Source organism: Streptopelia decaocto (assembly GCF_964273445.1).
Source record: "Streptopelia decaocto genome assembly, chromosome: 17".
Taxonomy (NCBI): domain Eukaryota; kingdom Metazoa; phylum Chordata; class Aves; order Columbiformes; family Columbidae; genus Streptopelia; species Streptopelia decaocto.
In genome coordinates, this window is record NC_138672.1 from 3,262,294 (window position 1) to 3,277,276 (window position 14,983).

A 14,983-nucleotide genomic window follows, 5' to 3' on the forward strand; every position below is an offset into this window, starting at 1 on the left:
TCTGGTCTTCCTTCATCTGGAGCTCAAGGACAAGAAAATTCTGCGAAGCCGGTGATGGTGAGGAGAGGAGGTGGCCCCAGGTTGTGCCAGGGGAGGCTGAGGTTGGATGTGGGGAACAATTTCTTCCCCAAAGGGCTGTGGGGCATTGGAACAGGCTGCCCAGGGCAGTGCTGGAGTCACCATCCCTGGAGGGTTGGACAGACGGACATGAGGTTCTCAGGACATGGGGAAGTGCCAGGGGTGGGTTATGGTTGGACTCAATGATCTCGAGGGTCTTTTCCAACTAAAATGATTCTGTGATTCTATGATTCTACCCTTCTGGTGCTGAGCAGCACCTTGTCCTGCCTTTGGGTGGGGACGGCTTGTTTCCACGGTCCTCGCTGCCAAGCGGACTGGGCTGACTGGTTTTGCTGCTGGGCACCTTCACGACAAGCTGGTGTTCCTGAGGTGGCACCTCCAAAGGCATCACAAGGTCCCACATATGAGCTTGGGGTGGAAGTGGAATTTGCAATGACCACACGTCTAGGAGGCTTCACCTGTGTAAAAAAATATATATATATATTTTTTTTTTCTGATTTTTGTCAGATCAGTAGCATTGTTTGTTCTGAATGTTTTGTTTGGCTATTTTGTGGTTGTGGTTTTCTTTATCTCTGCGCACCTACAATGTCACAGCGCCGAGCACGAGTGTTAACTATAAAATTAGAGCCATCTGTGAGGTCTGGGCTGGGGGAACGAGGTGGCGCCGCTTCCAAAAAACCTGGTTCAAAATCAAACTGCTGGATTTCGAGTGGCGGTTCAGCAGTAGCCGCTGGTCTCTGTGGACTTTTCCCGGGATCCGCAGCCCGCGGGAGCGGTTGGACACGGACATTCGCTCCGAGTTTCCTCAGCCCATTGGGGTTGGGCTGGGGAACGTGGGGAGGGCTCATCGCCCATTTGTTGCTTCCCCCACAGAGCTTTTGTCTGAACAGGCACCGATAGACGTTTGCTATTGATTCTTTGTCTGGAGAGAGAGCTGCAGTGATATATATATATATATATATATATATATATATATATACATATATATATATATATATATATAACCCTGGTGAGACCACACCTGGAATATTGTGTCCAGTTGTGGCCCCTCAGTTCCAGCAGGACAGGGAACTGCTGCAGAGAGTCCAGCGCAGCCACCAAGATGCTGCAGGGAGTGGAGCATCTCCCGTGTGAGGAAAGGCTGAGGGAGCTGGGGCTCTGGAGCTGGACAAGAGGAGACTGAGGGGGGACTCATTCCTGGGGATCAAGATGGAAAGGGTGAGCGTCAGGAGGATGGAGCCAGGCTCCTCTGGGTGACAACCAGTGACAGGACAAGGGGCAATGGGTTCAAACTGGAACACAGGAGGTTCCATTTAAATTTGAGAAGCAACTTCTTCCTGGTGAGGGTGGCAGAGCCTGGCCCAGGCTGCCCAGGGAGGTTGTGGAGTCTCCTTCTGTGCAGACATTCCAACCCGCCTGGACACCTTCCTGTGTAACCTCATCTGGGTGTTCCTGCTCCATGGGGGGATTGCACTGGATGAGCTTTCAACCCCTGACATTCTGGGATTCTGTGATATATATTTATGTGACTACATGTGCGTATATATATTTTTAAACATCAGATCGACTGAACAAACTTTCCTCTTTCTGAGTCACCACTGTGTTTTGGAGCAGGTGGCGGAGTTGCCAGGGCTGAGATGCTGCTTCTTTGGCCTTTTTGAGGTTTGCGGGGCTCAGAAAGAAATGAGGAATGGATCATTTATATCTCACGGGACAGCCACAAAATCCCCAAACAAATGAAAATCTTTATCACATTTCAAATCTTCCTTCTCTGTCCACTTCTAAATGTGCTTTTTGAACATTTACAAATGCATGTTGGCATAGAAACTACCGAATCGGAGCGAAGCGTGCAAATGGAAAAGGAGCCGTTCTGCCCCAGCAACATGGGCCAAGCCGCTGCAAAGCTGGCTCAGATCTTTTACGAGGCCAAGAAAATCATCCAGATGTTGCTCGAATTGTAATGGTGCTAAATATTTAGGTTTTTCAATTTGCACTTAAATCCGAAAAAGCTGGAAATGTAGGGGATGCGGATCCATCACCAGTGGGCTTTCTTCTGAGAGAATTTTTAGTCCAAAAATACTGCTGAAGTCTGTTTGGCTCTGGGTAGTGCCAAATTCTCATTAAAACATGTGGATATTTCTGTGGTTTAATCTGTTAGAAATGCATTCGGGATCCAGTTATGTTAAATTAAGCAACAATATTGGCCTGGATGTTGTTTGAGATATTAAATGTGGCAGTCGGAACACCAAGCAAAATGTTTGCATATTTTAATCGCTCCATGAATTTTTTTTTTTTTTTTTAATTTTATTCTGAGGAATAATCAAGAGCGCTTTAAAAACTGTCCCTGCTCTCCTTGATTCGTGTTGGCGATGGGATGGAGCCGGAATGTGTTGGGAAGATGCTGCTCCCATTGAGCTCCCGGGGTGCGGAGCACGTGGATGTGCCCATGTAGGCCTCTGGAATCCTGGAATCTTGAATCCTGGGGTCAGTTTTGGGCCACTCATGACAACCCTTGAGGTGCTGGAGCGGGTTGAGAGAAGGGAATGGAGCTGGTGAGGGGCTGGAGCACAAGTGTGATGGGAGCGGCTGAGGGACCTGGGGGGTTCAGCTGGAGAACAGGAGCTGAGGGGAGACCTTCTGATCTCTGAACTGCCTGAAAGGAGCTTGGAGCCAGGGGGGGTCGGGCTCTGCTCCCCAGGAACAAGCGCCAGGAGCAGAGGAAACGGCCTCAAGTTGCGCCAGGGGAGGTTGAGGTTGGATCTGGGGAACAATTTCTTCCCCAAAGGGCTGTGGGGCATTGGAACAGGCTGCCCAGGGCAGTGCTGGAGTCACCATCCCTGGAGGGTTGGACAGACGGACATGAGGTTCTCAGGACATGGGGCAGTGCCAGGGGTGGGTTATGGTTGGACTTGATGATCTTGAGGGTCTATTACAACCAAAATGATTCTGTGATGCTATGAAAAACCAGCATGGCCAAGAGCGTGCATCACGCTAGGCTTTCCATGAGGGTTTTTTACTGCTGATTCTTCACTCCGTTGGGGTTTCCCAAAGATTACCTTGAACACAATGCCTCTGCATGCCAATGGCAGCACAGCTCAGCAGGTTGTGTCCCGGGTGGTTTATCTGGCGGTCCAGCTGTGCTCCGCAGGGCTCCCAGCAGCTGGGTGCTCCCTCTCTGCAGGTGAGGCCATGGACTGCAAAGGCGCTTTGTCCGGCCAAGTATTATTTATTATTATTATTTTCCCCCCATTGTTAATTGTTAAAAGGCAGCCCCCTTTTTTTTCCCTGCTTTAGAGGAAGGGCTTTGCTACCGTGAACGTGGGAGTGGATGCTAAAGGAGCCGTGAAATGCCGCTCGCAGCCAGCGGTGCCTTGGGACACGTCCGTAACATATAGAGTATGGAAAAAATGTCACTACTGGGTGGGATTTTAATGGGGTGGCGGGGACTGTGTATTTTTAAACATGACACATTGCAAAAGCAGCCTTGTTTAAGGTTAAAAATGAGGGCAGACAGGTATATTAGCAGATTTTTCTACAGCCTTTTGTTTTGGGGCCTTTTTAATTGCGTGGCAGCTTGTGTTGTATTAAAATGAGCCCCTAGCTGGGAAGTGGTACAAAGCAGGATTGTTGCCGGTACCTGTGTGTGACTTGATAGCATTGGTGCCTCTTTGTTGTGCAAAAGGTTGGTGGGCTCAAAATTCAACCATGCTTTACTTTTTCTCTTTTCCTCTTTAGTACTTTTCTGTGGGATAGTTTGACTTTTTTTTTAAGCAAACAAACAACAAACCCCGAAGCTTCAGTGCAATTTCCTCTGTTATTTTAATTTAAAGAATAATAGCTATATGATGATAAATGGGGATTATTAATGATTCGTGATGGAAGAAAGCAAGTGAAAATAGGAGGCGTAATGGAATGGAGGTCGTTGCTGTAAATGTCCTCTGAAAAGCAACCGGGCTTGCTGGGGAGGGGAGGCAGAGCTCAAGAGTCAGAACATAATCAGCGTCACCCCTTCTTTTGGCTCATGTTGTGCCCATGCGGAGGGTCCAAGGTCTGATGGCACCATCATTGCTTCCTTGTTTGACCGTTCATCCCGTTGTCCCTCTCTGGGCTCTGTCAGCTTCGCTGTAGGGTCCCTGTACACAAATTAACTTAGAGCAGGTGCTTAATTTATTTAAGCTGTTTTTAATTTTTTTTTTTCATATTATTAAAATATGTTTCTAACTTGGAGCAAAGTGCCTCGAAGCTTGTAGAGTCGAGGCTGCGATACATGGCAAAGGCTGAGCTTTGTTTTTGGGCCGGCTTCATATTTTCACTGCACTAATACTTGCTTAACAGTTCATTGGGATGAGGCAGCTGTTTAAGAGCTAAGTTTTCAGATAGGAACCATTATGTATGTAATACAGCGCTATCATTAGCTGGGCAGGAGAAGGTAGGCCAAGCTTGCAGAAGAATCTTAAATAAAGGACAGAGAAGCAAGAAGACTCTTATTTGTATTTCCACGTATGTGAATGTGTGCACATATATGTTCAGAGTTCTACACATTCTCACTTTTCATTGGTCAGGCGTTAATGGGGAATGTTATTTAGATTTATCCTTAGGTTATATTACAATACAAGAGACCGTTCCTATGGCAGCAGCACCTTCCTGTCTGTAGGGTCACTGGAGTGTGTGAGTATCTTTGGGTTTTGAGACCAGTGCAGGGACCTTGGGAGGGTTTTTGGGGTTTGGTTGTTTCCATGCCAGTTCATTCATTTTCAGAGTGTGCAGAATAAAGCAGTGGAGCCTCGTTGATGCCTCGACCTCGAGGTTGAGCAGCAGCAGGATCTTTGTTTTAGAACGTGCCCCGAGAGGACGCTAAGAAAGGATTAGAAAGACAGAAGTGGAATGGAGAGAATAAATGAGAAACAGAGGAGAAGCAAAACACAGGAATTAAAAACAGAGGCAGAGCGTTTGAAATAGAAGAGGAAAACTGGCATGGATGGTGAAGCACAAGGGATTGGGCACATGGGAACAACGGCCAACAGAAATAAACAAGATCCCAATGCAGAGTTAAAGCAAAGACACCTGGATACGTGGGTAGGAAGGTGAGGATGGGCAAGAAAATGAGGGGCTGGGTGGCAAGTGCTGATGTCTCACAGCAGGCTGCAGAATATTTGCTTTAATTGTCCTTAATGCCCGTGGCTGCAAAGTGAGACAAAAATGTCCCCCAAGCTCCAAATAATGATGGAGTGATGAATGGGCAGGACCAGCCCCTCGGTTCTCCACGGGAACATCTCAGAGGGTCTCCGCTTCCACTGCCCAGGAGAGGGCTGAGAACCGCCTGGGTTTGGAGGTCTCCCACCAAACCCATGAGTGGTTGAGAGGAGAAGGAAGCGAGCGCAGCCGTACCTGCCTAATGGATGAAGAAATCGTGTAAGGCACGTTTCCATTCATAGAATACCGCATAGAATTCCCGCCTGTCTTACCGTTGTGGCACAGTCTTGCGATGCCCAAAGCGCCGTGTTGGCAGCAGCACAGATGCCCGTTTCAGCACTGCAGCCCAGAGAACACAAAACATGGAATTTTTTAACCTTTATAGCTAGTTTATTTGCAGTTTTGTCCTATGTATAGTTACTAGCAAAGGCAAGGTGATATAGTTTTAACCCTCCTGTCAGGTATCCCTTTTAATATAAACATGTGTTGGCTTTTGCAATAAAGACAGATAGTTCCTCCATTTAATTAGCTATTACACGGAGAGAAAGAAATTAATTGGCACTGATAGACATAGCAAGTCTGAAAGGTGTTTGCTTGGTGGAGTTTTCTTCTTACGGAGAAGTTGGGCTTTCACCTCCAAAAGTGCATTGTATGTACCTGACAAAACTTCTGGTGCAGTTGACCTGAAGTCTGCAAGGAGCTTGTTGTAACACAGCTGTGCAAACCAACACAGCTGCATTGCTGCGATGGAGCTCCTGAGAACAAAGTGATGGCAGCATCAGCACAGACTCTGAAGGAGAAGTTAATGATGAGCATGGGGCAGTGTTACAGGGATTGGAAATGGGGTATAAGAACCTGGTAAAAATAAATGGATAAGAACCCCTCAAATTACTGGACTCGGTTACTTGCCGTACACCTGCGTGTCCTCCTTCCATCAGTTAGATCCCAACAGGTCCCGGTTACCAGCAGAGTTAGTTGCGCTGTATAAACACATGAGACTTGCATTTATTTAGACTGGTGTGTAGGAACCATACACTGCAGGAAAATGTCTATGTACTTGTGTTACTTATGAAACATATTTCTCTTCCTTCTTCTCTTTGCTGGTGCATTGCAATGGGTGCAGCCTTTTGTGTTTTGATAGTTTAAAGTTAAACTTTGATTTACGACACCCATTCAGTCTCCGTGGAAATGGGGCATATTTAGATGAGCAGTGGGATATACAGGGCTTTGAAATGACAGGCATTTTGGGTTGCTTTACAGCTGATCCTTTACACTGTTCCTTCTAAAGAAGAACATAGGAAAAAGAAATACTGTCGTTCCAGGTATCTCACAGCATATTGACCTGTAAAGATCCACCCTTGCAGGTGTTCACACCAACATCTGAGGCATGTCAGGGAAGGGGAATATCAGAATGATTCCTGTGATGCTGGCAGTACCCAAGGGATGCTCCCATTCCAACCATCTGGGCTAATGTCATTATTATCCTGATCTGAGTGGGCCTTTCCCTCCCCCTTTCTTAAAAGGGGAGGAAAAAGCACCACGGAGCAATCCTGCTGCTAGGATGAGAATATCGTCTACTTGCAGCCCAGGCTTAGAAGGATTTGTGTTTGTACCGGGTGTCTGCTGATGCTGTACAGCCCATCTGGCGAGGAGAAGACAGGACACGTCTCCAGGGCTGGCTGCTCGGTGCTGCCTGGGAAGGTCCCTCTTGTGCAGGCTCAGGACCTTGCCTAAAGTCTGTCCTGCCTGGGCTGAGATTATATCGTGAACTCAAGAATGGTGCAGGGTACCGTTCTTGCATGCAATTCTTGCATTGCCTGCATTCTTGCATGTGATTCTTGAATGCAAGAATGGTGCATGCAAAAGTTTGCAAAGGATTTTGCTTCCTCTCGGGGTTTTGGCTTTGGACCGAACCAAGGGTACTGTTTATTCTGAAGCAGTCCCGTGCGTTTCAGCGGGGCCTGTTTAGCAGGGCGGGTGTCAGGAGCAAACCCGGTCCCTGCAGCTCCCAGGTGCATTGCCAGTTCAAAACCACACGGATGTTGCTCTCTCACGAGAGCTGAACGTGCCAAGGAGGCGATAAAAGAAGCCAAGTGATGTTTGCCCAATAATGCGGCAGCTCTTCGCTCGCCTCTCGCCCGGCTGGGGAAGGATCATCCTGCAGACTGTGCCCCTCAGTTCCAGCAGGACAGGGAACTGCGGGAGAGAGTCCAGCGCAGCCACCAAGATGCTGAAGGGAGTGGAGCATCTCCCGTGTGAGGAAAGGCTGAGGGAGCTGGGGCTCTGGAGCTGGACAAGAGGACACTGAGGGGGGACTCATTCCTGGGGATCAATATGGAAAGGGGGAGTGTCAGGAGGATGGAGCCAGGCTCTTCTGGTGACAACCAGGGACAGGACAAGGGGTAATGGGTTCAAACTGGAACACAGGAGGTTCCACTTAAATTTGAGAAGCAACTTGTTCCTGGTGAGGGTGGCAGAGCCTGGCCCAGGCTGCCCAGGGGGGTTGTGGAGTCTCCTTCTGTGCAGACATTCCAACCCGCCTGGACACCTTCCTGTGTAACCTCATCTGGGTGTTCCTGCTCCATGGGGGATTGCACTGGATGAGCTTTCCAGGGCCCTTCAACCCCTGACATTCTGGGATTCTGTGAACCTGCCATGGTAACAACACCCTCCCTTGGCTGACAGCATCTGCCTGGAGACTGTCAGCTGCTGACTAGCAGGGAATCCTGGAAATCTTTCTTGGAGGGCCATATTCTGCCCGGCTGGCTGTTCTTTTCTTTCTTGGCTCGTGCATGAAAACAACGCAGAGAGTCGGTTCCCCAAGTGCAGCGGGAGTCGTTAATCAAAGGCACACGGGAACGGGCTGCGATGCTCTGCTCTGGGTTTTGAAGCCGGTGACAGGGGTGATCCAGCCGCTAATAAGTTTCATGTGAAACTCCAGAGCTTTCCGCTACCAAGCCAATGTCTGATGAAACTGCTCAAGGAAAGGAAGCTGATTTCAGCAGTCCTTGGTTTATTTAATTGAAGCCCAAGAGTGATCAAGCGGCTGCTGAAGGCCGGCGTTTGGCTTCCTATCACAAGAGAAAAATACTCATGATTGTATTTCTCTATCTTTTTCCTATTGTGTATGAACTTTTATTTTAATTTTTGGTGATATTACTCAAGCAAAACCAGTCCCTTCTGCTTTGAGAGCAGAGGAGAAGCTTCCAAAGCTCCATGATGCTTTTGATGCACATTTGAATTCAGGAGATCAGCATCAGGAGGGACAGTCTGGAAGGGCGAAGCCCTTTCCTGTTCCTTGTATAGTAAAAATAGTGCAAATGGTCTTTTCTTCTTTTTTCTGTTTAAAATGTTAACAAAATTAAGCACTACGCCTCCTTGCAAGGCAAGTACGTGGGTATTATACACGGGGTGCAAGGGAGAGTTTGGAAAGACGAGTTTAATTTGTGATGTGAAACCAGCGCTTAATTTCCAAGTGTACCGACCATTCACATCTCGTGTGGTTTGTCTACGTTCCTAGGAAATGTAGGGTTGAAGAACTGGCCGCTCAGATTCAGCGTGCGACTCTTGATTTGAAATCTGTTGGTTATTTTTCTACAGAGCTTTCATGAGCTGGTGAGTCTTCCACTTGAGCTCTTAGTACCATTTGGCCTCCGTAATAGAGCAAGTCTGGATCAGCGTAGCTCTGGGAACCCAAGCAAATAGGATGGTTTAATGATTTGGGCATTAAAATAAATCCCCTGACTATCATCGCAACTTGAAATCTGTGTTCAGAAATCTGCAGGATCTTTGTGCTTGTGATACCTGCGGGCAGCCGGGCTGGAGGGGGAACAGAAAGGGAAGAGCAGCAATAGCTGAATTTATTAGTAAGTGGTGTCATCTCAACCCTCCCTCCTCATTTCCTTCTGTTTCGACACAATATTTTCACCTCAGAGTTTGCCAGGTGTTTAATGCATTCAACCAGTCACTGAGCTCATTGCCCTTGCCCCAGGGGCTTTGACTTGCAGCCACTTATCCGGCAAAATATTTCTAAGTAACTTCTCTGAATTTGTTGTTCCCTTTGGTCGATTCAGATGCGACAGATTTCTTGCGTGAGTCTGGACTGTGTCCTGGTGTCACGGATTGACCCCCGTGGCATCCGCCTGCTTTCAAACTTGGCGATGGCTGTGAAAAGCTCCTTAGTGATTGCAAGTTTCTCCTCCCCTCCAAAAACATGTTCCAGGGCTTGTTATACAGATGGAGAAAACACTGATATGTTTGTTATGCACACTGACACGTTTTGGGGTTTTATTCTTTGGTTGTTTTTGAATAAAGGAGGATGAGATTTCTTTTCAAGGGAGCATAAAGTGCTCAGACGTCCCTGAGATTCGCAGCCGATTCGTCCCGAACGGGCCGTCCCGACACATTCTTGGCTGCCCCACCTTGGCCGGCCGGGGTGACTCAGGAACTCAGCCCTAGAACATGACTTCACATCCAGGTCTCCGTCGTGCTCCTCGTGTTTGTGAACGGCCGCTCCAGAAATTTTTGGCAGTTAATTCTCCAAACCTCAGTTTTCCCATCTGTAAAATGAAGACATTAATATTGTCTACTAGCCCCATCTCTTAGTATAAATTGCTTTATAAAAAAATAGTAGGAATTTTTATTGTTGCGATGCATTTAAGCAAATCGCAATACATCTGTTTGGTTCTTTCTTACATGCTGATGTTTCGGTGCTTTTTTTTCAGTATATACTTCGCTTTTGATCGAGAAGAATTAGATTATTTTCCTTGCTTATCCCCCAGAATTCACAATGGCCAAAACTCCTTAAGACCGTGACGTTGGTTGGGACGAAAGTCAGTAATTATAATATACGCCTTACCTGTCTATAGGGTGCACACTTCTGCGGGTGTAGGCTGGGGGGTTTGCTTCCAGGATTGCAGCAGGAATGGCAATCTGCTTTAGTGCGGTTAAATGCTCTTCAGCCACATTGGAAAAGTCTGTATTGAAAAGAGATTAATTTTTCAAGCTCTAGGGTGAGACCCTCCGGCATTTGCAGGGTTTGGGGGTTTTTTTTGGTGCTTTTATTTTGTACCGTTTACCCTCCAGGTGACTGCACTGGTCCTGCTATGAGCACAGACAAGTGGCATTTGCAGGCTCTGAACCTCTTTGGAGTATCTGGGATGTTGGAGTCCAAGTCGTGACTTGGGGAGGTGTGAAGCATCCCGAGTTCTCACTTAACAATGGCTCTGGGATTCTCCAGTGATAAGGAATCACGAGGCTTTGTCCTGTATGTGGATCAAAGAGGCTTTTCTTGCTCCTGTCAGCTTCTGTTCCTGCAGCTCCCTTGGTGTTTTCTAACGTGGTGATGCCAATAGGAACAAGGGAAGCTTGGGACTGTGGTCCCTTGGATGTGGGTCATCTCCTCAAGGACGGATTGCAACCTGAGTGTCTTGGGAAGCGAACCCTGTGCCGCGTCAGCCTCCAGTGGGGCATGTTTAAGGAGCCACAGTTTTATTTGCTGTTCTCACGTGTGTCCGTTTTCCGCCACATCCGACAGGTTTTTGCAAGGTGCTGAGCTCTTGTCATTCCCGACAAAGGCTCTGGAGGGTGGAAGGACCTGAAACTGCAGATGCAGCTGCGGATAACTCTGCTCTGACACTTTTTGCCCTCCCTCCTCTTTCTTGCCTGAGCAGAGAGGTTGTGTGTGTCTTCGCCGGAGGATTTACTGCCTTTGATGTGAGCAAGCTCCAGGAGGGGAGCTACGGCTGCACAGAAAGGCCGGCTTCCCGCTTAAGCCCTAACGCGTGCCCTCGATGGGAAAAAGCGGGGCTTAAAACTGACAAAGCGTATCTAGAGGATGTTATCGCTTTCTTTTTTATTAAGCTTGTGTTGACTGTTCAGTCTGCATTGAAAGCAGGTGTGTTTTGAGCTGTACGAGCGTATCTTTTAGAGGGATGTGGTTGGAGCAATAGAGGATTTCCCCTCTTAGGTTGCTCCTCCACTGGAACCAGTGTATGTACCCAGGGTAAGCAAATGACTCCGGTTTTGCTGCTTTTCCCTACCTGTCCCCAAGGAAACAATATAAATACCATGCCTCCAGTGTGTGTCTATTGTGGGAAAAAGGGATTTTTAAATAGCGATGAACTGTGGTTTTCCCTTAGTGCAGCAAGCCAATTGTTCATTAGCGAAATGCATTAATAATTCTCTCATGAACCTTGTTGGTAAGCGAAGCAGCTTTAATTCCTTTGTATTAACAAGGGCTGCAGGTATGTCTTCGTTACATTTAAAAAAAAAAAAGGGAAAGAAAGCAACGCTTGCAAATTGGTCTTTGTTTCCAAGGAAACAAACTTGACATGCTTGAGCTGTGCTGGATGCAAACAGCGCTAGATTCAGCAGACATGCCTCGGGATTACATGGGCTGAACAGTATTTTTAAACTACCTCCGATTTAAAGGCAAGAGAGAGGACAAGAATAGAAGTTGTCGGCAGGGTTTACCAATCTGTGCTTAATTAAATCGCTGGGCGACACCGCAGCGTTGGCTAATGCGGCATGGAGAGAATTGTGTCCTGCGAATGGGAATGTCCCTGGAGAAGGGACAGCCGGGGACAAGCGGCACCGCTCCCGGGGCTGCCGTGAGGCCCTCAGCTGAGCCAGAGGTTGAGCAGAGCTCAGCACACGCTCTCCCTGCCAAACGATTCTGGTTTATCCTGGGTCGCTTTACCAAATGTTTTGTGCTCTAAAAATATTTCAGCAAAACGCAACTCGCCAGCACTTGGCGCTTCCCGTTTGGAAGTCAAGGGAGAATACTATCCCAAATAATCTGCTGAAATGCTGCAGCCCGATGGGCAGGACTGGGCTGAATTTATCAGGGAGGAGATGAGAACACAACGTGATGAGTGGTTTGCATTGTGCATCATGAACGTGCTGCGGCCTGATGACAATCTTGACTTACTGCATTTTGCAGAAAGTCTCTGTGTATTTTTGTGATTACCTTGTAAGTTCATTTCAAGGAAAAAGCTGTTTTGGCATTCACCTGTCAGCCCCTTTTCTTCCGAAATGCTCTGTTGATAAAGTACCTGCTTTTTTGGTATTTTTTTAACCTTCCTGTGAAGAATCAAAACTCCAGCGCCGAAGCAGCCACTCTACATACATGGCAGGAATATCAGCCATGCGTGCAGGGGAAACGAGCGTCGCTCGGCCCAGCGCACACACAATTGACGGATTTGAACGCTCAGAGATGGTTTTTGGCTCGGGCCCAACACGAGGAATAGGGTAGATGTACATTCAAACTTTGGTGGGATTAAACAGCCAATTTTTGCCGTGGCCTGCCAGCTTTATTTCTGCAGCGACTCCCTTTGCTTTCCAGGGTGACTCTGTGAGCTTGTGGGGATCCGTAGGGGATATACAAAGAATATATAGGGAAATAGAAGATTTTTAAGGAGCAGACAAGTTCCACATGCCAATTTCTCACAGGGTGTGGGGCTGTCACCTCCAGCACTGAAAACCCCCCGTAGACTTCAGTGTTGTGTGTCTATGTATATGCTGTTGTTTGGAAAACCTGAAAGGATTAAAAGAACCCTGTGTTAATTCTTCCTTGACATTGCATTGAGGAGACAAGGTAATGATGGAGTAAATTCAGGGCTGACTAATGAAAAACAAACCTCTCTTAAAATTCTTTAGGAAAACGTAGCAAGAAGTGCGTGGTACTGTTGTGTCTTTTCCTCCTGCTTTTTAACATGGAGTTAAAATAACCTTCAAGGCGATAGAAGGTAGATTGGGGTAGGTTTAGCTTTAAGATGGATGGGAAGCACTGTTTGCATTGCGAGCTGAAAGCCTCATTGAAACCCGTTGCGGGGGGGAAAGAAAGAAATCATATTAATGGCATTTCATGAAAATATTGTAAAGTGTGGAAGGCCTAGGGTTGAAAAATCTGCTGGTTGGAGTGTCAGTAGGAAATGCTCCTCTTTGCACAGGGCTTGCCCGAGACAGGATTTTCCTTGCTTTTGTTCTAAACCCAGATGCTTGCAGCCTACAAACGCCTGCGATCCCTGCAGCCAGAGCTTCACCTCTGTGCTGGAGGATGGAAACAGGACGGTTGGCCAGATCGGGATAAATCCTGCACCTTTTATTTTTTTTCTTTGTTTCTTTTTTTTTTTTTTGCTAATGACACTTCCTTATGCCTACATTTCATTAAAGCTCTGAAATGGCTGAAGATCAGCACTGAGCATGCTCCGGGGTGGAGGCTGCACCCATCGGGTGAGATGGATTTGTGGCTGGAGCAGGGATAGGCCTGGAGTCAGGATCTGGAAGGACCCAGCAGACGGGATGGAGGTAGGGCAAAACAAATACAACTAAACCCCCTTCCCGTGTCCCCCCCGGGCTGGGGAAGGAGCGAGGAGACCGGATGAAGTATAAAAACTCTTGGAATTGATTCAAAAGCAGCGCAGTTAAACCACTGACACGAGATGGCTTCAAACCGCTTCCTGCGGATCAGCGGGGAGGGCTTTTAAAATACTGACCTTTACCGACCGGCGAACCTATATAAAGAAGGGGACCTGTCTAATGTTAGTGTGGTGACATGAAGTGACAGCAGGCAGGGGCTGGCAGCGAGGGACGCGCTGGGTTGTGCCTTCACATTGGAAGGCATGTGATCGTGGGCTGCGCGCTCCGTCGCTAATTATTATTAATGGGGAGGCTCGCAGGGGCGCAGGCCTGCTCCACAGCTTAAATCTAGACCCGTCTGGCATTGTGGGAGGGCGGAAGAATGTAAAACTCAAACTCCCTTTTTTTCGGGCTTATTTTGCATTCCAAGGATTGCAAACAAACCTTGCCACATCAGGTCCTCCAAGCTGGCAAGGAGAGGAGGGAATACAGAGATGTTTATTCCTTTGGCTGAGAGATTTTCTGTGCTTCTCGCGGGGGGTTTAACATATTGGCGAGCAGGCTTGGGGGAAGGAAGGGGTCGCCATGATTTGTGCTCTTTGGGCTTTTGGGTTGGGGTTGCAGTTGGCAGCTTTTTACAAGGAATGCGTAAGCACCAGCAGGTTCTGTGCTGCATGAGCTGATTGACTCCAGTTGTTGTACAAGCAAGCTGCATGGGAAAGTGCCAATAAAACATTTACATTGGCTCTTGATGTTGGCATTAGTGAGGTGCAGGGACGATCTGCCTTGGTGTGGAGCAGGGGGGACGTCGGCAGCGAGTCCCAGCCCTGGTACAGCCTGCAGACGGGCTCACAGTGGGTGCCCACGCTTGCTTGAGCCTGGCTTAAAGTGAAGGTAAGGCAGGAGGTTTGCTCTAACTTAGGGCATTGCGAATAGGTTGGTATTACGAAGTTATCGTGTTTATGAACAGAAATCTCTGTGATCACGGTCTATCTTTAGCCTGTGTGCAGGAAGGTAGACCGGCTCTTTCTTCAGGGCAACTCCGGCTGCTTTTCATAGTGCAGTTCAGGGGGTGTTGGTGAAGAGGAAAACATAGATTTTTATTTTATTGCTCTGTCACACTGTTGGGTCAAGTCTGCATGATGAGTCACTTTATTACCTAAAGCAACTTGTCTATTTATTGCCCGATTCTGCATTTCTTGCTTCCCCAGCGTTTTGTGAGCTGGTTTGGAATGTCAGCCCTGCACGGGGTTGGTGACCAGTTTGCTCACTGGTGTTGCTTTTCCAGGCCCTGCACTGAAGGCTGGAGCCCCAGCCTGCTGGCCACGCAGAACTTGTCTTACTCTAGTGG

General features: G+C 47.8%; 1 protein-coding gene across 3 annotated transcripts in view; it reads left to right on the forward strand.

Annotated features, from left to right (window-relative positions):
• Nucleotides 1-14,983, forward strand: part of EHMT1 (euchromatic histone lysine methyltransferase 1) — a 113,639-nt gene that overhangs the window by 28,154 nt on the left and 70,502 nt on the right. Inside the window, exon 1 of one of the 3 annotated variants that reach the window (XM_082067657.1) lies at nt 13,464-13,581. The exons of 1 other annotated variant lie outside the window; for it this stretch is intronic. Coding sequence is in view for 1 of the 2 variants with exons in the window: in XM_082067655.1 (XP_081923781.1) it covers nt 13,576-13,581 (6 nt within the window). In the remaining variant the exon portion in view is untranslated. Of the gene's footprint in view, nt 1-13,463; nt 13,582-14,983 lie in introns of those variants that run through there. One more of the 3 variants, XM_082067655.1, reaches the window with a different exon arrangement.